Here is a 21,616-nt window from a genome sequence, read left to right as displayed (position 1 = left end):
TGTGGGAAAAGGGTTTGTATGGTTGGGCACAGATCCACTGAAAAGGTCATGTGGCTTCATAGAAAATATAGTGACAGAGAACTCAGTTGGATTATGTCTGAGCTGCACAGGGGATTTGATTCTAGAGAGAACAAGACATTTACCCATGCAGCAAAGCAGATATTCTTCAGCATATTTCATAAAGTCATGGAATTTTACATTTAACTTTTTTTATAATTAACTCCACAAAGTTATAAATCTGTTAGGTCCTACATAAAACCTGTTTTAGTGGAACTTGAATAAGAGATCATTCTGGTTTCAACATACTGCACAGAGCTGAATTTCACACTGCTGAACACTAGGTGAGGCCACAGCATATTGTTTTTATACATGAAAATAAAAATTGTGGGCAAATAAAATGAAACAATATTATATTACAATTAGGAATGAGGGTAGCATGGACAGGAAAGAGAAATGTTGATAAAATATTTTACCTGATGCATAAACGAAGGAAGTAGGAATACGTATCCATGGCTTACTGCAACCTAATCTTTCAAACTGAAAAAAATTTTTTAAAAAATGAAAAACCCCAGAAACTTCAAACAAGTTTTAAAGTTTCTATATAGAAGATATTTGTGGAAATATTTACTGTTAAAAGAGAAAAAATAATCATTGCTCTTACTATTTTTAATTTTTAAGGGGATTCCAGTTAAATGTCACCCACAGACACTATGTCATTTTCAAATGTCAGTCTTAAAAGAAGGAAAAAAAATTATAATAATTACTTGAAATGTCATGGTGGGCTGATACCTAATTTAACATCATGACATGTTTAGGATTTTGAGCCTATCATTAACAATAAAATGGTATTTTGAAACGAATGAGTAGTTGAATACTTAAGACATATTTTTTGCCCACCCAAAGTACCTATTATTCCCATCTGCATGCCCCAAAAATGAAGACAATAACAGCTCAGGACAGGGTGCTGGTGTAAATGGTCCTTTGGCCTCAGGGAAGACATTTGCTTTAATGTAGTATTTTGGGTGAGCTTTGTTACAGTGCTGATCACACTGAAATTCAAGCAGGAATTAAACCCACATTCAGAGAGTTCCATGTGGAACTCACGTCCAAAACAAACATACGAAATGTAACATGCACACAAAAGCTGGAGTTGCATACAGTTAAAGAAATTGATGTATTTGAAGATTAATATTGCACATACAAGTGGAGTTAACCATTCAAAAAGGTTGGATTTTTCGCCATCATGAATGAAATACACCTGGCCACTCTGTTGAAGAGGTAAAGAAGAGATAAGTCAGCAAAAATAATACTGCATATATATTCACTTCTTTTTCTTTATCTCACTCCTTATGAATAGCTTAAAAATAACACAGCAATATCAAGTATGAGTGGATGCACACACAGGTCACAAACTCTCTGCTTGTGTTTCAATCAGTTGCACTGTTGTGTGCAAAGAAATTGGTGACCAAGTGGTTTGTGTGATTAACATGCCTTGGAGTAAATGATTTATTATAGTTGTGCTGTATCAGAGTGGCTGTACTGACTGTGCAGAGACACCACTGGGGGTGGTGCTGGATCTCCTGGTGCTGCTGGCAGGTGTTCACCAGAGGGTGGAACACGTTCTGCTCTGGGTCTAGTTAAGGCTCACTGGAATCCAGAAGACCCCTGTGTAGCCAAGGTCTACGTTCCTGCTTTCCTTTTGCTTTTAGAAAAAGTAGTTTAATCTACTTTGAAACTCTTTTTAATTTACTCTCAGGGCAGTGCTTCAGGTGAATAAAAACCTGATTTACAAGGAGGAGAACAGTTGTAACTGGTTTTGAAAGCAATGAACCCAAATGAAATGTGCCTCTGTTGGCACACGGTATGGGAAGAACTGACCATCACAGTTCAGAACATTAAATCTGGACCTGTACAGGGGAATGGGATGAATCTGCCTGAACTTGCAGTTTCATTTCCAACATGGCAAACATTCTTTGCTCATCTTCCAGAAACGACAGATATTAAATTTTAAAAATGCAAAGATGGAGCTATTCTTACAGAACTGAATATTCCATCTCTGAACCAACGCCAACAGCTAACACTGTGCCCCATCCCACATTGCTCATAGCACATTTATCAGCTGAAAACACAGACAACAATGTAAGCTGAAGGACAGTAACACTGATTACTGCACTGGTTACTATAGCACAGGATACAGTGGCAGGATCCACTGTCACAAGAAATCTGTGGTGCTTTTACTGTGTACTTACAGCTATGTAGCTCTTTTCAGGGGTGAGAGCTTCAGCAGCCAGAATATGAGCTTGTACAAAATTCTCAACATGTATCCAGTTCATTTTAACAGTAGGGTCCCCAAACTTGAAGCTAAGTAGCCTTCTCTCAATAATCTTCTGTAGACAAACAAACATGAAACCAAAGCAAAATGGGTTTTAGAATGAGGTAAAGTGCACTTTCTTGTCCAGATAAATGTAGGTTTATCTCTACTTAAAAAAAAAAAAAATAAAATACATGAATCAATTAAAAATATTCAAGAGAACTTCTCATGAGAAAATGTAAAAAAATGTATTGCAATATGTCCTGAATTTACAAAAAATACAAGTCTGTTCTAGGGATAAGTAAAATATTGTATGGAAAAGTAAGATACTCTTCTAAGTGGATCAAAAGTGTTCACTAAATTGGATCAAATTTATCAAATATCTTTGGCTAGGAAAAACTGGAAGGTACACTTTGGCTGGAAGGAAAGTGTCATTTTCATTAAATAGGTGAATTTTAGATACTGCAAAACATGACAGTTGCATAATGCCTTAAAATTGGCTCAAAACAAATAAGCTCAAAATCAAATAGACATTTAAAAATATTATATTTTTTTAAAGGTGCTAAAAAACCCATCTCAGATTTAACTGAAATGACATTCTGCATTCTTAAAATTATTTACAAGATGATAAAGTATGTTTTAGCTGACTCTAATATAATTTCCTACCTCGGCCACAAACCAAAAATATTTATTATATGGTCAACTTGAATCTGTAATTTCCTGACAGCTGTGCATAACTTTATATTACGCTAATTCTTTTAAAATAACTGGCTCACAGAATTCTACAGGGATCATGTTCCAAACATCATCTCTTGGCCTTGCAGTTTAAAAGCCAGTGAAAAAGAGCAAAATGTGAACACCTCAGCTGCTGCCCTTCAGTAACCTGCTGTACCAGAGGGTGCTTCCAGCTCTGGATCCTGCTTCATTGGACAGTGAAAGCTGTTAATAGTTGAGAGTGGAAATAAGATATTTTGCTGTATCCCTTTTCATTAATATTTTAAACCATTTGGTGTAAGTTGCATGTAAACAGACATTTGAAATTTCATGGATTGGCCTGAATCTTACAGTAATCATTACATTATAAAGCTGGATTTTCATGTGTTTGTATTTAAAAAAAAAAAGGCTTTTTAAATCTACACTCTTTACAGATATAATGCTTGTTAAAAAAAGTTATAATATCCTCAGCAGACAATTGAATTGTTGAATTGCTACCCAGTAAGACCAGTCAATTTATAATAAAAATAAGTGATGCTCCTTTCAGCTTTTTATCCATATCATAGAAAGCTCTGCTGGTTAAAAAATTCAGATGACATACTGCTAGCCTTGGCAAGTGTCTCTGCTCTTCTGGTCCATAGATTCCTGGTGGGCGAAGAACACACGTATGGAGCATTCCACCTCCTAGAACATGGGATAAGACCATTCTTAAGAGACCTTCACATGACTACATTATATGTTTGGATGAACCAAAGGCTGTGGCAGCAGAACTTACTCTGAAATAAATTCATTTCACAACCTTAAAAAACAATACATACCAAAAGGTTCTGCATTGGTAGCTGGATATTAAATTGGGAGAATCAGAGCATGCAAAACAGCAAGATAAGATTCAAAGAAGTCTTGCAAGCATAGTTGTGTTGCTAGAAAATACCAGATAGTTAAAAATCACTTTCTGATCAGTCCCTTGTCTCTGTGCCAGAGCAGTGAATGAATGTGCCAACTGTGGTGATGAGTTTGCTGAAGTGAGCAGATTATTTGAAAATATATTGGATAGTGGAATGAAACCAACTAATCCCACACAAAACTATTGATGGGAAGCAGTGACTTGTTAGCAGTACAAGGTAGAACTGAAATGTTCCTTCAACAGCAGGTGCAGCTCCCACTGGAGGGAGGTAGAAGCTCTTGACAATTTCAGTGGGATCATAAAAGTCCAATCTTCCCAAGTACATCAGTTGGTTATTCCATCACCTGCTAATAACTGTTCTTAGTACTTGTAAACATATAAAATACTCAGTCTTGCTATGGCACAGGATCAAAATGGGATGTTTGGAACACTGAGTGGTTCTAATTTCATTGACAAATGCAGAAATGTGTATTGGTCCCAAAATTAGGAGGGGCTTTGATGGGAAGTGCTGCTAAGGAAATAAAAGGGGAAAAAAAACCCCTTTCTTATTTTAAACCAAATAATTTTGTTGGGATGGAATTCCCATCATGGACTTTCTACCCCTTATAGCCCTCTGCAAGTATCAAGTGAAAAGTCTTTCCTGTAAGTTGTCCACAGCTAAATTTAGCTCAGTATCACTTGGTCACATAGAATCATGTTGCACTTTACATTAATTTGTTTTGCACTGGCAGTTATAGTATCTCACAGGTGAGCTTAAGTATTCAAGTGTATAACTGGCTTCCTCAGCATGGAAAACTTTGGGAAGCACTAATAAATAATTCCAGGCTCTAGGCTCAGGTGGCTATTTCAGATTTTAATATATAACTTGAGGGGGTGTGTGGTACGTAACAATTGAATCAGCATTCATGTTTTACTTATGTTGCATGAGACAGTGACATTAAATACTTGGTTTTGTTTAATTTATAGCTTTCTTATTATTTTTTATTAACATATGGAACTTACTGCTACCATGCTAAAACCCTTTACAGACATTGTGGGAACTTAAAACCAATGAAAAGTAACTTTTAAGTGAAAATACTTTTGTTTGTGAGAGAGGCTTGGTAAGTTAATTTCATAACTGCTGGGCAATCTTGTCTACTAAGGATTGATACAGGACACAGGATTTTGGGGATGAACAAGAAGAGGAGTAGTAAATTCTACTATGAATTCATGCTCAGACAAAAGTACCTGCTAGTGGAGATCCATTAGCTGCTAGTATCATTTGTTCTGCAATTGATTTGGTTCTGGAATAATGGTCAACGAGCTACAGAGAAAAAGCAAAAATATTTGTATCTGTTCCTGAAATGACAGGGCAGAGAGGCATCTCTTCTTCACTAGTCTTTACTTAGCAGATGGCAACAAATACCTCAAAATACAGAAGTTGTGGGGTATTAGGTTCGGGGTAAAACATGAATATTTCTAGGGTAAGGAAGCATTTTTGTGTATGCAAATCTGTTTAATTAATTTCAGCACATTTGAGAAACAATAAATATATGTATGCTTTGAATGCTGCCAGGAATGTAATTGATCACTACTTTGTAATCTGGATTTCTTCAGGTAACGGAAAAGTCAAAAGCCAAGTTTTGAAGTCATTACACTTGGTCTGAAGTATCCTGTCCACTTCGATGTGGCATTGTCCCAGAAAAAATGTTATTCAAAAATGTTATTAAAAATATTATTAATATTTTCTCTCCATCTCTACTTCTTGAAAGACTGTGAAGTACTTGATGGAGAGAAGAGGCACACAAAAAACAACTGTGTGTGCAAAGCAGCCAGAAGTACTTTCTCTTTTTTAATTAAATACAATAAAACCATATAAAAATAGGCTGCTTTTCTAGATCAGCTCTACATTCAATATATGTCATCCTCAATCAGGGAAAACCAAAAAAATCATATTGATAATAAATAGCTAAAGAGAAACCAAGCCATATAACACAATCCTCATGTCCAGGTGGAATATCCCTGATGTTAATGTGACATACATTGTGCAAGTTATTTTCCAAAATCAAGGCCTTAATAGGAAAACAAAGAAATATATACTTTGAGGTATATAAAACTGATGTGCCAAGGTTGTGAATAGTATCTTCAAAGAGTGTAAAGAGTTTTCTTTTTTCTTTCATAGAATCACAGAATGATTTGGGTTGGAAGGGACTTCAGAGATCATCTCATTCCAAACTGCTCTTCCATGGGCAGGGTCAGGTTGCTCAAACTCTCATCCCACCTGGCCTTTCTTGTGCCTGGATTCTGGCATCTGGCAAAACACTGTCATAAAAATTCCAGGCTTTTTCAGAAACACGAAAGTAAACAAAGAGGAAATTTGAAAATACACTACAACAAAATACCTTGTCAATTGGGAAATATTGCAAAGATTCCTCATCCCCGTCTTCAATAGGAAGCCCTCCAAACACCACATTCACTGAGCTGGTGTAGATCAGCCGAGGGATGTTTTGCTGTTTGCAGGCTGTAGCAATGTAGAAAGTCAATTAATTACTGGAAAATTATATGGGGAAAAAGTTTGTGTGATGTTTTTTCTAAGAAAGTGCCAAATCTTAAAAGAGAAAATGCTTCCATTCTGTGACTGGGTGAGTTGAAATGCAAAGTGTAGCATAATTAAAGGGAAGACATCAGTGTAGAAGCAATGCTTCCATTCTGTGACTGGGTGAGTTGAAATGCAAAGTGTAGCATAATTAAAGGGAAGACATCAGTGTAGAAGCAAGTGCTTTACTCTCTGGCACATGCTGAGCTGGGCATCAGGGCAGAAGTCCTTCTGCTTCAAGGGCTGCCCACTGCCTGTGCACAAGGTATTAGCAACCAGGTTAGCTGCTACAAGATACACAGGGAATTGGTTAACTCCTTACATGGATACAGATTCCCACATCAGTCAAACAAGGTGTTGAAAAGCTGAAGTAGTAACTACAGTGCTGGCTCTCATATCACGCTTCATGGCAGGATTGAGCATATCCCCCCCCGTGATGTGTTTCCTCATCTTCTGCCAACAATGTAAAGTAGTTGGTAACAAATAGAGTGTGCCAAAAAGGCTAACTGGCTTTCTCTAAATGGTATATGATATTTGATATGCTGTACTAACACCTAATGGCACAGTTAAATACCTACCATTAAGGATGAATCTTGTCCCGTTAATGTTTACAGATTCAATCTCTTCTTTATGCAACTAAGAAAAGAAAGAAATTGTGCATTTAAAAATAATACATATTAAATTCAATGGGGGATGTTATAAATATTCCCAAATAAACATAATTTAGTGCTTTAATTATTAAAAATGTAATTTAGACTGCTGTTTCAGACTAAGCAGTAGTCTGAATTACTAATCATCACTCTAATCATTATTTTTAAACTATACCTGTATTTTTCTTGTATTTTTACAGACTAGTTTGCTTGAAGCAAAGAGAATTGTGGTGCTTCTAAAATATATATGTCTAGTTATTATATATCTTGCAGCAGTATGTTAAATATCTGTGTTTCAGTAGCACTTCAGTGACCAGTTGCCTCTAACCAGAGCAATTCTAATTATGCATTGCTCAGTGGCAAACAACTTTGAGTGAGCTGTTCTATCCAGACAGGGTTAATTACTGAAGTTCCTCTTATTAAATAAGGTAAGAAAGGGTTGTGTTTGTTTGTGTGTGTGTATGCGTGTGCTTGTAACTCTAATTATAAAACTGTGACTCTGAGTCCTACATCAAGTGCATCCTTGCAGCTTTTTACCCAATGGCAAACAATTAAAGACTTGAAATGCTGTTATTGTTATAATTCAGATATATGAAATAATTTATAATTTAGTTCAGGTTTTATTCTTCCAAGTGACCTTACACCTTAAACCTGTGAAGGTTTAGGGAAGGATCAGGGTTTTGGAGGGAACCAGCCTCCCTTGTCCTTTCTTTTATCTTCACAACATTTCAGAACTTTTCAATGCCATTTCCATCTCAAACACCTTCCCAAGTGGAGCCTCTAATGGAGAGGAAATCACTCTGCAAGCAGCCTGCTTGCAGCTGGCACTCCAGTTTGCACAGAGCAATTTACCAAAACACCAGGGCAATAAGAGAGAAAATCTGTCATACAGTGTTACAACATCAAGTCTCTCACCCTCAGTGTGGGCAGTCACACAGAAAAAACCAAAACTATGTGGACTCACTTGCTCTGTTCCTGACATTCCATATGAAGCTACATGAAACACACAGTCGGCCCCTTCACAGGCTGCAAGTATGGCATTGTAATCCCTGATATCTGTCTGTAATACATAAGAAAAGACATTTGATTTGAAATCAAAGCTGCAGGTGAACATTTGTCATACAGTGGGTTAGCACAGAGGGAATCCATATATATAATGCATATATAGAACTGTACTTGCTGTATGTCCTGGGACTCAAAACTCAAAACTGGGCATACCTCAGTACTTGCTGATAATTATACATGTCTTCCATACAACCCAAAGGACTTTAAAGACATTCATTAAGGTTCACAATACTCCAGTGTTTATTCTACAGGTGGTTAAACTAAGGCCTACATGAGGGCAGGATCCTCAGGAGTCAGGAATGAAACTGCTCTGTTCATTACAGGTTTTGCTGGTTTCTTGATTTCAGATATACTAAAATCCATTCACCAAAACTCATGTGGGATATTCACGCAGTTAAAAAGGTGACTGAAATTTGAAATTATTGGCAATTAGGTATTTGGATTCTGTGAAAACTAGTAAGACACTGCAGAAAAGGCATTATGGAAAATGAAATAACCTTGACTGTTCGGAAAATATTATTTATCATACCTGGATCCACGCCACTCCATTGGGAATCAGCCACATAGGCTTGTGTATGTCACACAGAACAACAGAAGCTCCTATGTTGGCAAGAGCACATCCCAGCTTGTATCCACAATAGCCACCACCTCCTGTCACCACGGCTCTCATATGGATTTTATTGTGTGCTCCAGCATTTCTGTTCCATTCGCAGTCAGAGATTCCACGAGAGGGTGTTGCTACTACACTCATTGTAGGTTTTGTGTCAATGAAATACTGCCTGGCAGTACCAGATACATGCAACAATTCCTCCTACATGGTGAAAATTGCTCCATAGCACTCCTGGATGCAGACAATTTCAGGGAATTTCATGTTAACAAGATCTATTCACAGCAGCAAAATCTGACTTTAATGCAACCTGTTTAAGAGAGATAAAGACAAAAGCAAAACAGAATTTACAGTCCCCAGTTTACTGCCAAGGCAGACGTCTGAGAGAAGTGGTATTTCCAGCTTCTTTCTAAGTACCAGCAGCTGAACATAAATTAAGAATATGCTGAGTTGTTATCACTGGCAGTGCTGGAGTTGAGATAGATGACGATTTCAGAAGGGAAGAGGGATGCCTGATCCTTATGTTATAACTTTAGAAGGTGTTTCAGAGAACAAGGCTATCAAATCCCTTGCTCTTGAGGGGAACTCGAATAAAATAGCTGCTGTGCTATAGAAAAGGTTAATAACTGCATTAACAAAAAAATGATAGTGAATCACTTATTTCCTGAACATGGGGGTTCTTGCCCTTCCAGGGGTTCCTCACCGGCAGTCAGGACATTTCAGAGGCTGTGACTACCGACTCTTTCCGACACCCCCGTCCGTGCCCCGGCCGCAATTAAACATTCAAAGCCACCCGAGTCCCGCCAGGGCTCTCTGCATCTCACTTGCAAATCGGCCGGGCGGCAGCGCAGGGACTCGTGCTCGGGCCGGGCCCCCGCCCGTCCCCGCGGCCCCGGGCGGCTCCCGCGGCCGCCGCCGTTGTGGCCGTTGTGGCCCGGGGCCACCGGGGCCACCGGGGCCGGGCGCGGGCAGCGGCCGCGGGAGCCGCTCCGGGCAGCAGCGTCCGGCCCGGCCCCTCCAACAGCCCCGCAGCGGCCCCGCAGCATCTCTGACATCGCACCGCACCCCCAGGCCCCCACAGCACCCGTGGGTCCCACTCATCTGGCAGCAGCTTTAGGATTGCCAACTTTCCTGAGATATTGCTCGTCCCACAGCATCCCTGGGATTCTGCTCGTCACACGGCGTCCTGGTAGCCCACAGCGTCCTGGGGATCCCACAGCATGTCACGGTATTCCTGGGTTGCCAGAGCGTCCCAGGGATCCCACAGCGTCCTGTGGTGGTTCTTACCTCCAAGTGTCTTCACACAGTTGTGACTGCTGCTCAAAAGCATCCTGTCGGTAGCGAGGGCTCCGGCCACACTGAGGTACCTGTTGAACAGGTTGTTCAGGAAAAAACCACCACTTCCTGCCTACTGGTTGGACAGTCGGTGGTGGGACATGGCTCAGAGAGATGCAGAACTTCTGAGACACCTGTGAAACAGCAGGAGTATCCAAAGAGGCGCAAATAAACAAATAAGCGCTAAGGTCCCTTTCCACCTGAGCCTCCCGGTGGTCATTCGAGCCTGGGAGGGTGTGAAAAGGGTCAGGAGATGCAGAATTTCAGTTACCCATTCCAGGCAGAAGTCAAGCTTTGAACACGTTTACCTCTTTCCTTACACCTGTGCCATGTCTGAACGTTCATTAAATTTTAATCACTTAAAGACACACTGCAGTTGTGTTAGAATAGGAGTAAATCAAACAAGAGCCAGCTTAAACTGAGACTCAGTAAAGACCCACAGAAATAAGAGAGATGGCTATTCCCAGCTGGTACTGAAGCTTCAGTACATTGATTTATCTTTCTTACAGAGGCCATCCAGGTCTGGGGAAAAACTCAGTGGCCTCATCCTGAGAAAAGCTGAATAATACCAAGAAAACTGCTGGAAAAGTGCATTTCTGGTCCTGGGGGTTAAGATGTGATTGACGAATGCTTTAAAATCACGTGGTGTTAAGATCTGGTTGAATGGTGCTCTCCAGCCACGGGAGAGACCTGAGCACCACAGCTGATATTCTTTAGTTTTACAACATGAAAGGAAAGGATGCTAAAATGAGTTTGAATTTTGTCTCCACCTGGAATGGTTCATATGCTGCAACGAAGTACTTATTTTTGACTAGCAACAACTCAGATTGTAGTTGTGAGATTAAGGGGTGTTTATCTTATTTTTAAGTTTGCGTTTCTGTAAGTAAACTGAAATCGAGATTATTTGCCAGTCCCATTTGACATCCAGTGTAGCCTACCAGCTTTGTTTTGGTCTGTGGGCCAGCTTTCCTTGACATTATTGCCACATGGTGAGTCTGACTTTAATGACACAAATAAGATCTTCACAGGTCCTGTTGGAGCATCACTGAGCAGTAGAATCGTGGCCAGGCAATAACTTTATGTCCAAAATGACAGAAACTGTAAATCCAGGTGTGATCATAGAACCAGCCCCAGGCTGATTCAGTGACATTGCCACCTGCTGTTCCCCAAATTTACTGTGCCCTTGGTTCTGTGAAAAACGAGCTTCAATCTTTGTAAAATTTTAAGGAAAGTTTAATAAAAGGGACAATTAGGAGATAGCAGCACAAAGGGTGTTATGGCCGGGTGCTTCAGCAGAGATCCAAAGGCACAGCTTTATATCCAAAAGAACGGCTTTAAAAGTACATGGAGTATTTCGTATTCATCACCGTTATGCATCATTCATTAATTCTTTGGAGTTGCTGAGTATCATCTTATCAGTCTTATCTTTTTCCTTGGCTCCATTCCGTCTGGTTTCGGGTTCTTTTCTTCTGATAAGATTTTCCAGGAATGTGAAGACCCCCCCAGTCCTTGCCAAACTGAGCACCCAAACTACAGACATTCTACAGCATTACATTACAGAACCCAGGCAAAGCTTTTCTAACATTAAGGAACATGAAAAAACCACCATCACAATCCATTCCTAACAATGATGGAACATGCGAAAAGCCAATACCACAGTACATTTAGAACAGTTCCTTCCTGACTGAACACTTTTCCAAGGGCTGCAAAGTTGCCACACTCAGGCACGTTGCTGGAAGGTGTTCTGAGTGCCAGGCTGTGTCTTGCATGTTAAATAGTGCCTGCTTTTGTTTTCCAGGTGCAGGACAAACAGGGCTTTCATTAGAAATGCTGCTCTTTCCCCCAGGAATTTTGGGTTCCTAGCTTGGCTGCTCTAACCTTTCTCCCCCCCCTCAGTTATCCAGGCACACCAAGTGTTCAAACTTGTTGCATTTATTTGCCACTGCTCTCCTTTGGTAGCTCCCTTTTCCTTTGTTCTGTTCTACCACAGCTCCCAGAGCAGTCCCTACTGAGATCTTCCCTTTGAATAAAAGCTCCTGGGATTAAAATCATCAAAATACAGTGATCATAAAGAAAGTTCTTCCAAAAAGCACTCCCAATGTACCAGGGTTAGATGTGGTGATGCTGGATCCTCCAGGCCAGTAGGAAAAACCTCCGTTTCTGGCTTTCTTATGGTGCTGTTTTTCTCAGAGGCAGAAGGGGAAATTGAGATGTGATCTTTAAAGTGAGGAAATAAATACCACTTGTAGATATTTCCTGGCTGCAGATTATGTGGATTTTAGAAGACAGCAGCTGCAACAACTCTCACAGCCTCTTTTGACACCAGCTTAGACTCTTTTCGCCTGTAAAGTTAATTGGCTTATGTCAGTTTACAGTGCAAGGTGATTAAGTGGTCAGCTTGTCCAGTTTCAGTGCCCCTTTGGAATTTTAAACTCTGCACTTGAGAAACTCCAGCTCAGAGCAAGAGCTAAGGTGCTTTGCTGTTAATCTCTGCAAATCCAGCAGGCAGAGTTGAAATTCACCCTAACAGGGATTCAGCTGTAATCTCCTGGGACAATGACTCTGCACAAGCAGACACCTCAGCTGGGGCTGGGCTGGCAGGGCAGCAGGGTAGAGGGAAGTGCCTTCCTTTTGTCAAGGCAAAGTTTGAGATAGGGAGCTGGGCTGGAGAGCTGCTATCCATATGTGTTATTCTAAATCCAAGCTCACCAGGATTGAGAAATGCACTGTGGGGAGTCCTTGCCATCCTGTCATGGTCCTGAGTTAGCCAAAATATTGATTAATGCTTCAGCTGAGGAGCTGGAATGTATTTTAGAAATAAACAGAAAGAGCTTAGATATCAGTAAGAAGCTCAAAGAATTCTGAAGTAATAAAACTGTAATATGTATATTTATGGCGCATATTCCTAGTAAAAGTTGCAGAGTAACAAATGAAACAGCAGATGTGATGAGTAAAGGACAAAGGCTGGATCATCCAGTTATCCAGAGAAACATCATTTCCTGATTTTAAAGTAAGGTTGTTGTAAGTGAAAATCAGGAAATAAAGCCTCACCAGGAGCACAAATGCTGAGCTGGAGCACCAGCCCTCAGAGAGGAGCCTGTCTGGATGTGGGAGATTCCAGCAGGAATGGCTGAGGTCATTTTGTAGGGAAGAAATTCCTCCCTGGGAGGAGGCCCAGAGAAGCTGTGGCTGCCCCTGGATCCCTGGCAGTGTCCAAGGCCAGGTTGGACAGAGCTTAGTCTCTTGCTGCCTGTGGTGTCTCATAGGTTCTCCCACCATAAGAGTTGCTCATCCCTTTCTTCTGGTTACCCTCCCCCAGAAGAGCCACTGTTCCCCTGAGTACAAGCAGACAGACAGAAGGACGTGTACAGCCATGAGTTGCCTGGGCAGGCATCTATTTCCTGTGAGTGGAGGGAAGCAGGAGGCCGAGCCCAGGGGAGCTCCTCACTGCTGTGAGGATGCGTCAGGTCAGGACATCCTGCTGGGCTCATGTGCTGCTTCCTCCTGGGCCTTGTGCCCAATTCTTTTGCAACTGAGCCCAGACCTGGTTCACCTCCTGTTTTGGGACTTCCCCCACCTGTGTCATGACTAGACTGGAGAACTGTAACCGTTTGCCATGCTGGAAGCATCCCCAGCAGAAGCAGGGCCAACAGGGAAGGTGAGGGAGAGGCCGGGATCTGGCAGTGGGGGATGCTGGTCACCGTGTCAGGCCGAGGATTCCGGCTCCGGGTTTTCGCTGCAGCTGCCTCGAGCAGGCTCCGGCTCCCGCGCTCCGCGCCCGGTTTTGCGCGCGGCTGCGCTGCCGTGTGCCGCGGGGGAGGCTCCGGCTCCGTCCGGCGGGCGGGCGCGGATCCGGTGCCGGGATTTGCCCGGGGCCGGCTGGGGCCGTTGCCGAAGTTGTGAGGCGAGGGGCGGGCCCGGCGCGTCCTTCCTGCGGCCCGGCCGGAGCAGCGCGGCCGCGGCATCTCCCTGGCACAGGTACCGGCGCTGCGCGTCCGGACACGGCGCTGTGTCCGTGTCTCCGGGAGGGAGGAAGGGAGGGAGAACGGCAGCGAGGGGCTGCGGGAGAGCAGCCGTGACCCGCGGCCCCGGGGTGCCAAGGGTAGGGAACGGGGTCCCGCCCGGCCGCAGGTGCCTCTGCCCGGGGCTGGGGAGACCCGGCCGGGGAGCGGCCCTGGGCGGGCGGGGCTGCGCCGGCGGCGGTCGCGGTCCGTCTTTTGCCTCTGTAGGACTCGGGGCGCCGGGCTGGAGCGCAGCGAACCCCGTCCCGTGAACGCCGAGGGCGGGCCGTGCGCTCGGGGAGCGTTCGCCAAGGGGCCGAAAGGCGATAGCACCGGGTTGAGGTGTCCGTGCCCGGTGCCAGCCCCGCGGCCGCCGGGGGCCTCCCGACAACGCGGGCACACCCGGCATCGAGGGGTTCTCCGGGGCCATGGGCAGGGGACCCTGGGAGGGACAGACGAATTCCTTGTTTTAACAGAAAGCCGTCTCCGCAGATACTGCTTGCAAGTCGTTTTACCTTGGTTTTAATGGGCCCCGTGGTGTGGGGACACTGTTGTCACATAGTGCCCATACAGGTGCCTCATAGTGAAGAGTAGTGCAGGTGAGAGCCCTAAAACTTGGAGACTCTTGGCACTGTTTCATGCTCGTGTGATCTCACTTCACCTCAATCCTTACTGCTCACATTTTTTCCTGATGGTAATGGAATCACTTCACACAGGTTATTCTATACCGTTAGGACCATGCCTTATTCCCCAGAGCTGTGATAGCTAATGAACTGACACTTTTTGGTACTTTTAAATTTCATTTAGCAGTGACATGAGAAATTTTCATTCCTACCTGACATAAGGCTGAGGTGGGCCTATTGGTGCATCCTCCTAGCTTGGGATGCTTCAATCTGATAGCCAGTTGTGATATTTACAGAAAGTAAAGCTGGTAAATAAGCTTAATGAATTTCTTAAGCACATGGAAGTAAACTTAAAAAGCTGGCAGCAAGGCTGCTCAATTTGCAGTTACTTACATAGTTCTCTTTTGAGAGTATTATCAACCATTTCAAGGAAAGAAAGGAGAATAGTTCAGTGAAAAGGTGAACAAATGGTTGGAGAAAACAAATGTGTCTTTAAGAGTCTAAAGGTATAGAGTTATGACGTACAGTACTTTTGGTGAAAGCTTGCTTTATATTAAAATTGCTAAGTTAGCCTTGTTTGAGTCTCTCTTGCAACAGTCTTCAAGTAAACGAACAAGCTTTAAAGCACTGCTTACTGAAGGGAAAGAAGTTCTCACAGAGCTGTTCTGGCTCTTCATTTGGGGAGAGAAGTGGGGTGTCAGCTGTGGTGTGTTCTACAGCAAGACGTTGCTTACAGGCTGTGTAATCTTTTCATTGTAGAATTTATTTACTTTTTTTGGTCACATGGATGGGAGACTAAATACAAATGTGATAATGTTGACAGAAGCAGAAAAATCGCCAGTATCCTTAAAACCATTGTGGCTGCAGCTTACATCAGTGGTTAAACTGAGGGAGCTATTTCTGTGTTGACCATTTGTGTGGGGATTTCTTTTTTTGGCTTGCTTTTTCTTCTTGTGTTGCATAAGAATCATCTTAGAAAGCCAAGCAAGCCTGTAGATAATTTTTCCAATGTAGGTTCTAATATGTGGAATTTTAGGGTTATAAAAAGTCCTCACAAGTGGTGAAGTGTTCAGAATCTGTTGAAGAGCAAGAGCAAGTGAAAATGAGGGTGTGGGGGTGGGGAGCGCAGTGGTGGCTGCACCGAGATCAGTTACTGCCACCAGCAGTAAAGGTGTGCAGATCGGCACATGCAGAGAGCAAGAGGCACATGAACCTGCACTCAGACTCACTGTAGGGTCCGATTTTCTGTTCCCTTTCCTGTGTTTGGTTTGACAGTACTGCAGCATGGCTGGGGCGTTGGGTATTTCAAATGAGATGAGGGTATTTTCAGACGACTTTGTAGCTGCTATGTCTGAGAGGGCTGCACATCCTTTATTTGAATATCAAAGCTGTAATTTCAGTAATTTGAAACTTTTTGGTGCTAATTGTATTCTTCTGACAGATTTAGTAAAAATACTTCAGAACTGTGTAGCTGTAGTGAAATTTATTACACCAAGTATGCTTGAAGAAGAGGTGCAAACTGAAGGTGATTATCTCCCCCTCCTCTCTCCCTGCAAGTAGTAGTCTGAAGTATCTTTCATCTCCTCATTTTTAACCCATTCTACAACATCTTGTTGCCACTTGCATTTGCTCAGTGAGTGTTATGGTCTGAACATGACTGTGAATTTAATGTGGAACTTCTAAGGGAACTTCTACCATGGGAGTGTTTTGTTGTGGTTGCCTTTAGTTTGGAAACAAGCAAACAACAGCAACGAGAAGGAACTGTCTGATCTCACAGATTGTTATCTGTTGTTGGAAAAGTCAAATTAAGCTATAACCAATATAAGGGGTTGAATGTTTTGACCCTCCAAAGATGGTTGTTTATCTGACCTATTTCATATGGGGAATTTAGGGAGGAAGAATAGAAAACTGAAGATGTGGAAAATGGATATTGAGAATGAGGAAGAGGTGTTTCTTGAAAGGTGGGCTAATATGGACATGCAGTAACTTCTTGTTGCTCTTAAAAATTGAACTTGGGGTTTATTCTGAAAAACTGGCTGTGATTGAAGGGGAAGCTTGCAGTTCAGGGAAGCACTGTAAAGAAATATTCAGGAAGAAATTTTCTTATCCCAGAAGAATATCCCTAGTTTATGTTTGCATCTGTTGGTTTATTGTGGAATATACTTTGAAGGAAGAACAAGTCTATTAGTAGTAAAATAGTCTGGGAAACTTTTTTATTACTGTTACTCTATTCACAGGAAATTCCAGTTACTGCACTGATGCTGATATTAAAATGAATATTGGAAACACTAATGAAATAAATAAGAATTATTGGCTCGTCCTCTTAAGTACTGAATGAAAAGATTGTTTTGCACTTAGTGTTTCCATTGCAGGACTTCAACACGATGTTTCCTGTCCAGGAGTGACAATGATCAGTTTGCCTGTAATAAGGAAGCATTTGGCTGAACAAAGGGTGACATTGGGCAAGAGGGATGATGCACAAGAATCAGTGGTTCCAGGGGCTGCCTTGGTCAGCTCCGTTCTACTTTTCTGCTCACAGCTTTAATTTTTGTTCTGTGCCTAGACTTTTACATTCTAATGAAGTAACACTTAGTAAGTCCAATATTTGAGTATTTGGGAGAACTACCACTCTAGGGTGCTGAGTGGGAAAAGAAAGCATGTGAGGTTTAGGTAAGAAAATACAGTGTGCTGTGGAGTGCTGGAAAGCAATTGAAAGTTGTTCGTTGTATTGGTGTTGTGGTAGTCTGAGGGCTGGCAAAAGTTGAATATATTTTGTTAGGCTATTTTAAGGGATGTGTAACTGCATGCTTAGTTGATGGCTGAAATAATAAAAGCCAGTTATTGTTAATCAGTGCTGTTTTAACAGCGATGTAAAAAGCATCTTACCCAAAATAACAAACCACAGGTTTGGTGTTACAGGACTGAAATGATGGGACTCCACAGGGACTTAAAACCACAAAGCCAGTGAATTCCTTGGTTAGTCCTAACTGAGGATCATCCAAACAAGGTCAGAGCCTGCACTCTTGTTAAAAGTATTGGTGTAATCTGGGATGCATCCTGAGCTACCAGTCCAATAAAAGCAATGTAATTTAGAACCAAATTGAATGTTTGCATGCAGCTAAAATGCTCTCACTGGGAAGTAACTTTACACTTGTGGTTTTCTATTCTGCATTTCTAGGGAGTAAAGGCTTTCACAGTACCTCCTGCCTGCAGCACTTGCTGGGTCAGCTGCAGCTCTGTAGTGATAAATCATGAATTGAACTGGTTTTAATCAAACCTGGATTAAGGTCTCATATATACAGAGCCTCTTTAAGCTTCCTGTCAATTGCCAGGAATAGGAGAGAGGGCTGAGAAATGCCCCTACTGAAGGAAGATGTAAAGGAAGATGTACAGTGGGAGCTCACTTTGTATGGAGAAGGATAATCTCCAACTGCAGATCCATAATCAAGCAGACTCTACTGCTTTCACTGCACACAGAAATATTTGTTTAGTGAAAAGAAAAAAACCAGAGTAAAACAAATCACTGCTCACTCAAGCTGCAGCGGTAATTGTGGTTGCTCACGCATTTTCCTGTCACTGTGCCTTGTCTTTTACCTGTAACCTTTATTCTTCCAGGGTTGCTGTTAGCTCTCCTGCATATTCTTTAGATTTAGTGAGAGACTCTCCATAAACCTACTGGTCTTAAAAATCCTGTAAAATGCTAACAAAAGACAAGATGAATAGGGTGGAGATAATCAGTTGGCAGAGCTTTTCCATCACTGTCTTCTATGACCTACCGTGGCAAATCCAGCGCTCCTGATTCATGTGGGGACCAAGAGAGGGAGAACTCGCTGGTCAGAGCAAAGCTGGTTCCTAAGAAAAAACTCATAACATCTTTAAGGTTTGTCAGGGCTATACCTGGTGTGTACATGTAGTATAGGTGGCTCACATAGTGCAATCCACCCATGAAGCAACTGATGTAAGCCTTAAGAAAGAGGAAAAGAGAGAGGCTGGATTCTCACTCCTGTCTTGGTCCTTGGCTCATCTGCTCACCCCAAAATGCAATTCCCTGAACACATGGTGTGTGCCAGCACTGCTACAGGGTTGTGGTGAATGTGACTCCAGGGAGCAGTAACAGCTGGCTGAACTACCCCCTTCCCACAAGCTCCTTAAAAACAGTATTTGGTTCAGTTATTATTTATTATTGCATTTAAAGCATATTATTTGATTTACAAACACACATAATGATACTTATTACATTTTTTACAAAGCTTTAGCACAATAAAACTTTTACATAAATAGAATTTTCATTCCTCTAATCACCTATTATTTATAAATATTTACTTTCCATATTTTTTGCACTGTTTCCCAGGTCTCTGTAGCTCCTCAGACTGACAGTAGCTGTAGCTGTGGCTTCATCAGAAGAGTTGTTTAGTCACCCTTTTCTTCATTGGAGCTACTGGACTTGTTACAGCACTGTTGTCCTGTGACAGTTCCTCTTCTTCCAACTTCTCACCCTCCTGAATTATCATTTTTAGAAAATGCTTCCCAGCATGAAACCATTAATTAATGAAGATCCATTAAAAGTATTCCTGCACCCATTTGTGGTGAACTCCTTTGATGTAAGTGTGTTGCTCTTGAGGAACATTTCCTGATACGTCCTACGTTTTCACTTTTGTAGTTGTTTTTTGGGTTATTTTCTTTCTTTCTTAATGAGATCGGAGAGGTGTCATCATAGTAATATGAATAAGAAAGTCCAGAGTGGCTGAGGAATGTACTACAACCAGATCATTAATACTCAAACAAAATGAGGTTTCCTGGAACAGGTGGGTGGTTATTTGATTTTAGAAGAAAGAAAGAATGATCAAACTTAACAAAATGCCAAAACCAAACACCATTTTAATGAACGTGTGATCTTCTTGGCAGGTAGGTCTTGTTTTTAGATAATGATCCACAGAATCAGCAAATGAGAATTTCTTTGGTTTGTAACCGAGTTGATTTCGTGCCTTGTCTATTCGGAAAGTGTGAGTTACAGTGACATTCCACACCTAAAATCCAAAAGAACAGTTATGGAAGTGACTTTAATATCCAGTTCTCTAGAACTTGGAGGAGAATATATCAACAACGATACTACAATGGAAACAGAACAGAAAACAGAGCTGTAATGCTGACAATCCAAAGGGTGTATCACATACCTAATGAGAATTTTAGTCAGAAATATATAAACATTATCTCTTTTTATATATTTACCTCATTCCTTGTCAAGAAAGGTGTGAAGCTAAAAACTGGCTTTAGTATCAGGTGCAGATATTCCATCACAGTGGCTGTGTAACAAAAATTACTTAATGAGACATCTGGGTAACAATAAACTGAGACAATGCTGACATTGTACATCCTGTAATTCCTGCTGGTAAAAGGCACTGTTTAATTTATAGAGTACATGATGAGTTTATGACTAGCCTTTAAACTTTATCTGGTACAATTAATACCACATGGCACAAGCGATTATTCTCAATTAAAATAATGTTAAGTTAAATAATTCCCTCAATTTGGGCCCCTGCATTTTATAAAACCACTATGTAGCTTCATAGGAATAAAAAAATCAAACAACCCACAATAATTAAGAACATATTCTTTTTTTTTTACCTGCTATATGAGCCAGGAGAACAGGAATATGTATCCAAGGTTTCCTGTAGCCTAGTTTTTCAAACTAAAAAGGGTATAAAAGGAAAGAATAACAGGGAACTTATACCAAATTGAGGGTATCAATGAGGCATGAAAATGGAAAAAAATAAAAGAGTGTTTATAAAACTTGTATCTGAACTTTTTTTTCCAGCTAGTCTCCCTGTCAATACTGGTGGTAAGAAATGCAATTGAAACCCACTTCTCATTCTTTGGTGTCCATCTCCCACCCTTCATCTGCAATTGTACAGTAAAGGGGAATAAAAGGCCACTTCCAAGGAAGTTACCCAGACTGGAATACTGAACTACAATTAAATACAGGCCCACTGTTCTACTGCAGTCATTTTCTGTGATGGCATTGCAGGATCAAACCTTGGCATGCTCCTAGAATCCCAGCCTGATATTTCTGAAAATATAGTGTTGTGTCTTTTTAGCTTCTAAGATAGGATTCTGAATGGGCTTCCCTTCTGTGCTGCAGCTGGTGCCGGGACAAAGGGGTAAGCGATGGCTGTAAGAGTCCTGCCAGGTGCCAGTGGCAGAGCTTGCTGTGCACTGTGGGTTTGCTTCATGAAATGTTGCTGTTCTGCAGCAGGTTCTGGGCCTCTAAAGCAGTAAGGCCAAACTCCACAGTTACATATATCCAAAACTTCCCTTAACACCAGTGGAACTTTGGGATAATCAGGAAGAATAGGACTGAGTTTAATGTTAAGTAATTCAGTAATTCCTGTGCACTGAACTTCATTTAGTTGGTCTGGTGTGTCAGTCAGTGACAGGACTTTTACCCACATGGTGCTGGGAGCTGCAGGGCTGTGCAGTACATACCAAAGGCACGATCCACTCAGAGAAGATGACATTTTCACCATCGTGGATGTAATAAGCCTGACCACTCTGGCAAAGAAACAGAGAAAAACAGTGACAAAACACTGTGCACAGGATGGCATTTTCTGTCTCTCTCATACCTACCTACATGTCATGATTTTGTGAGCAACATGCCAGCATGCACAGGGTGAATGTACACAGAGCAAACTGCCTTCACTGGGCTTCACTGCAGTAACCCCACAGTGGTGGTAGAGCTCATGATGATTAACCATGCTGTAGTGTAGATCAGAGCTCAGTTTCCCCCTGTAGTAGCCCAGCTGTTGGAGCACTATGTTCTTCATGATGTGCAGG

At 41.8% G+C, this 21,616-nt stretch overlaps 1 protein-coding gene across 1 annotated transcript in view; it reads right to left on the bottom strand.

Annotated features, from left to right (window-relative positions):
• Positions 1-21,616, bottom strand: part of SDR42E2 (short chain dehydrogenase/reductase family 42E, member 2) — a gene marked incomplete at both ends in the record, with an annotated part of 31,019 nt that overhangs the window by 2,619 nt on the left and 6,784 nt on the right. The window contains 17 exon segments of the mRNA XM_082292088.1: positions 474-537; positions 1,202-1,267; positions 2,250-2,387; positions 3,627-3,709; positions 5,157-5,232; positions 6,311-6,429; positions 7,083-7,140; positions 8,119-8,214; positions 8,749-9,030; positions 9,034-9,101; positions 10,114-10,193; positions 13,471-14,604; positions 18,562-18,749; positions 19,660-19,812; positions 20,015-20,088; positions 20,411-20,474; positions 21,269-21,334. Coding sequence (XP_082148214.1) covers positions 474-537; positions 1,202-1,267; positions 2,250-2,387; positions 3,627-3,709; positions 5,157-5,232; positions 6,311-6,429; positions 7,083-7,140; positions 8,119-8,214; positions 8,749-9,030; positions 9,034-9,101; positions 10,114-10,193; positions 13,471-14,604; positions 18,562-18,749; positions 19,660-19,812; positions 20,015-20,088; positions 20,411-20,474; positions 21,269-21,334 — 2,809 coding nt within the window.

Source organism: Coloeus monedula, assembly GCF_965178545.1.
Source record: "Coloeus monedula genome assembly, chromosome: 16".
Lineage (NCBI taxonomy): Eukaryota > Metazoa > Chordata > Aves > Passeriformes > Corvidae > Coloeus > Coloeus monedula.
The sequence above is the reverse complement of the archived record's forward strand: the minus strand, read 5'-3'. Positions and strand labels throughout refer to the sequence as shown.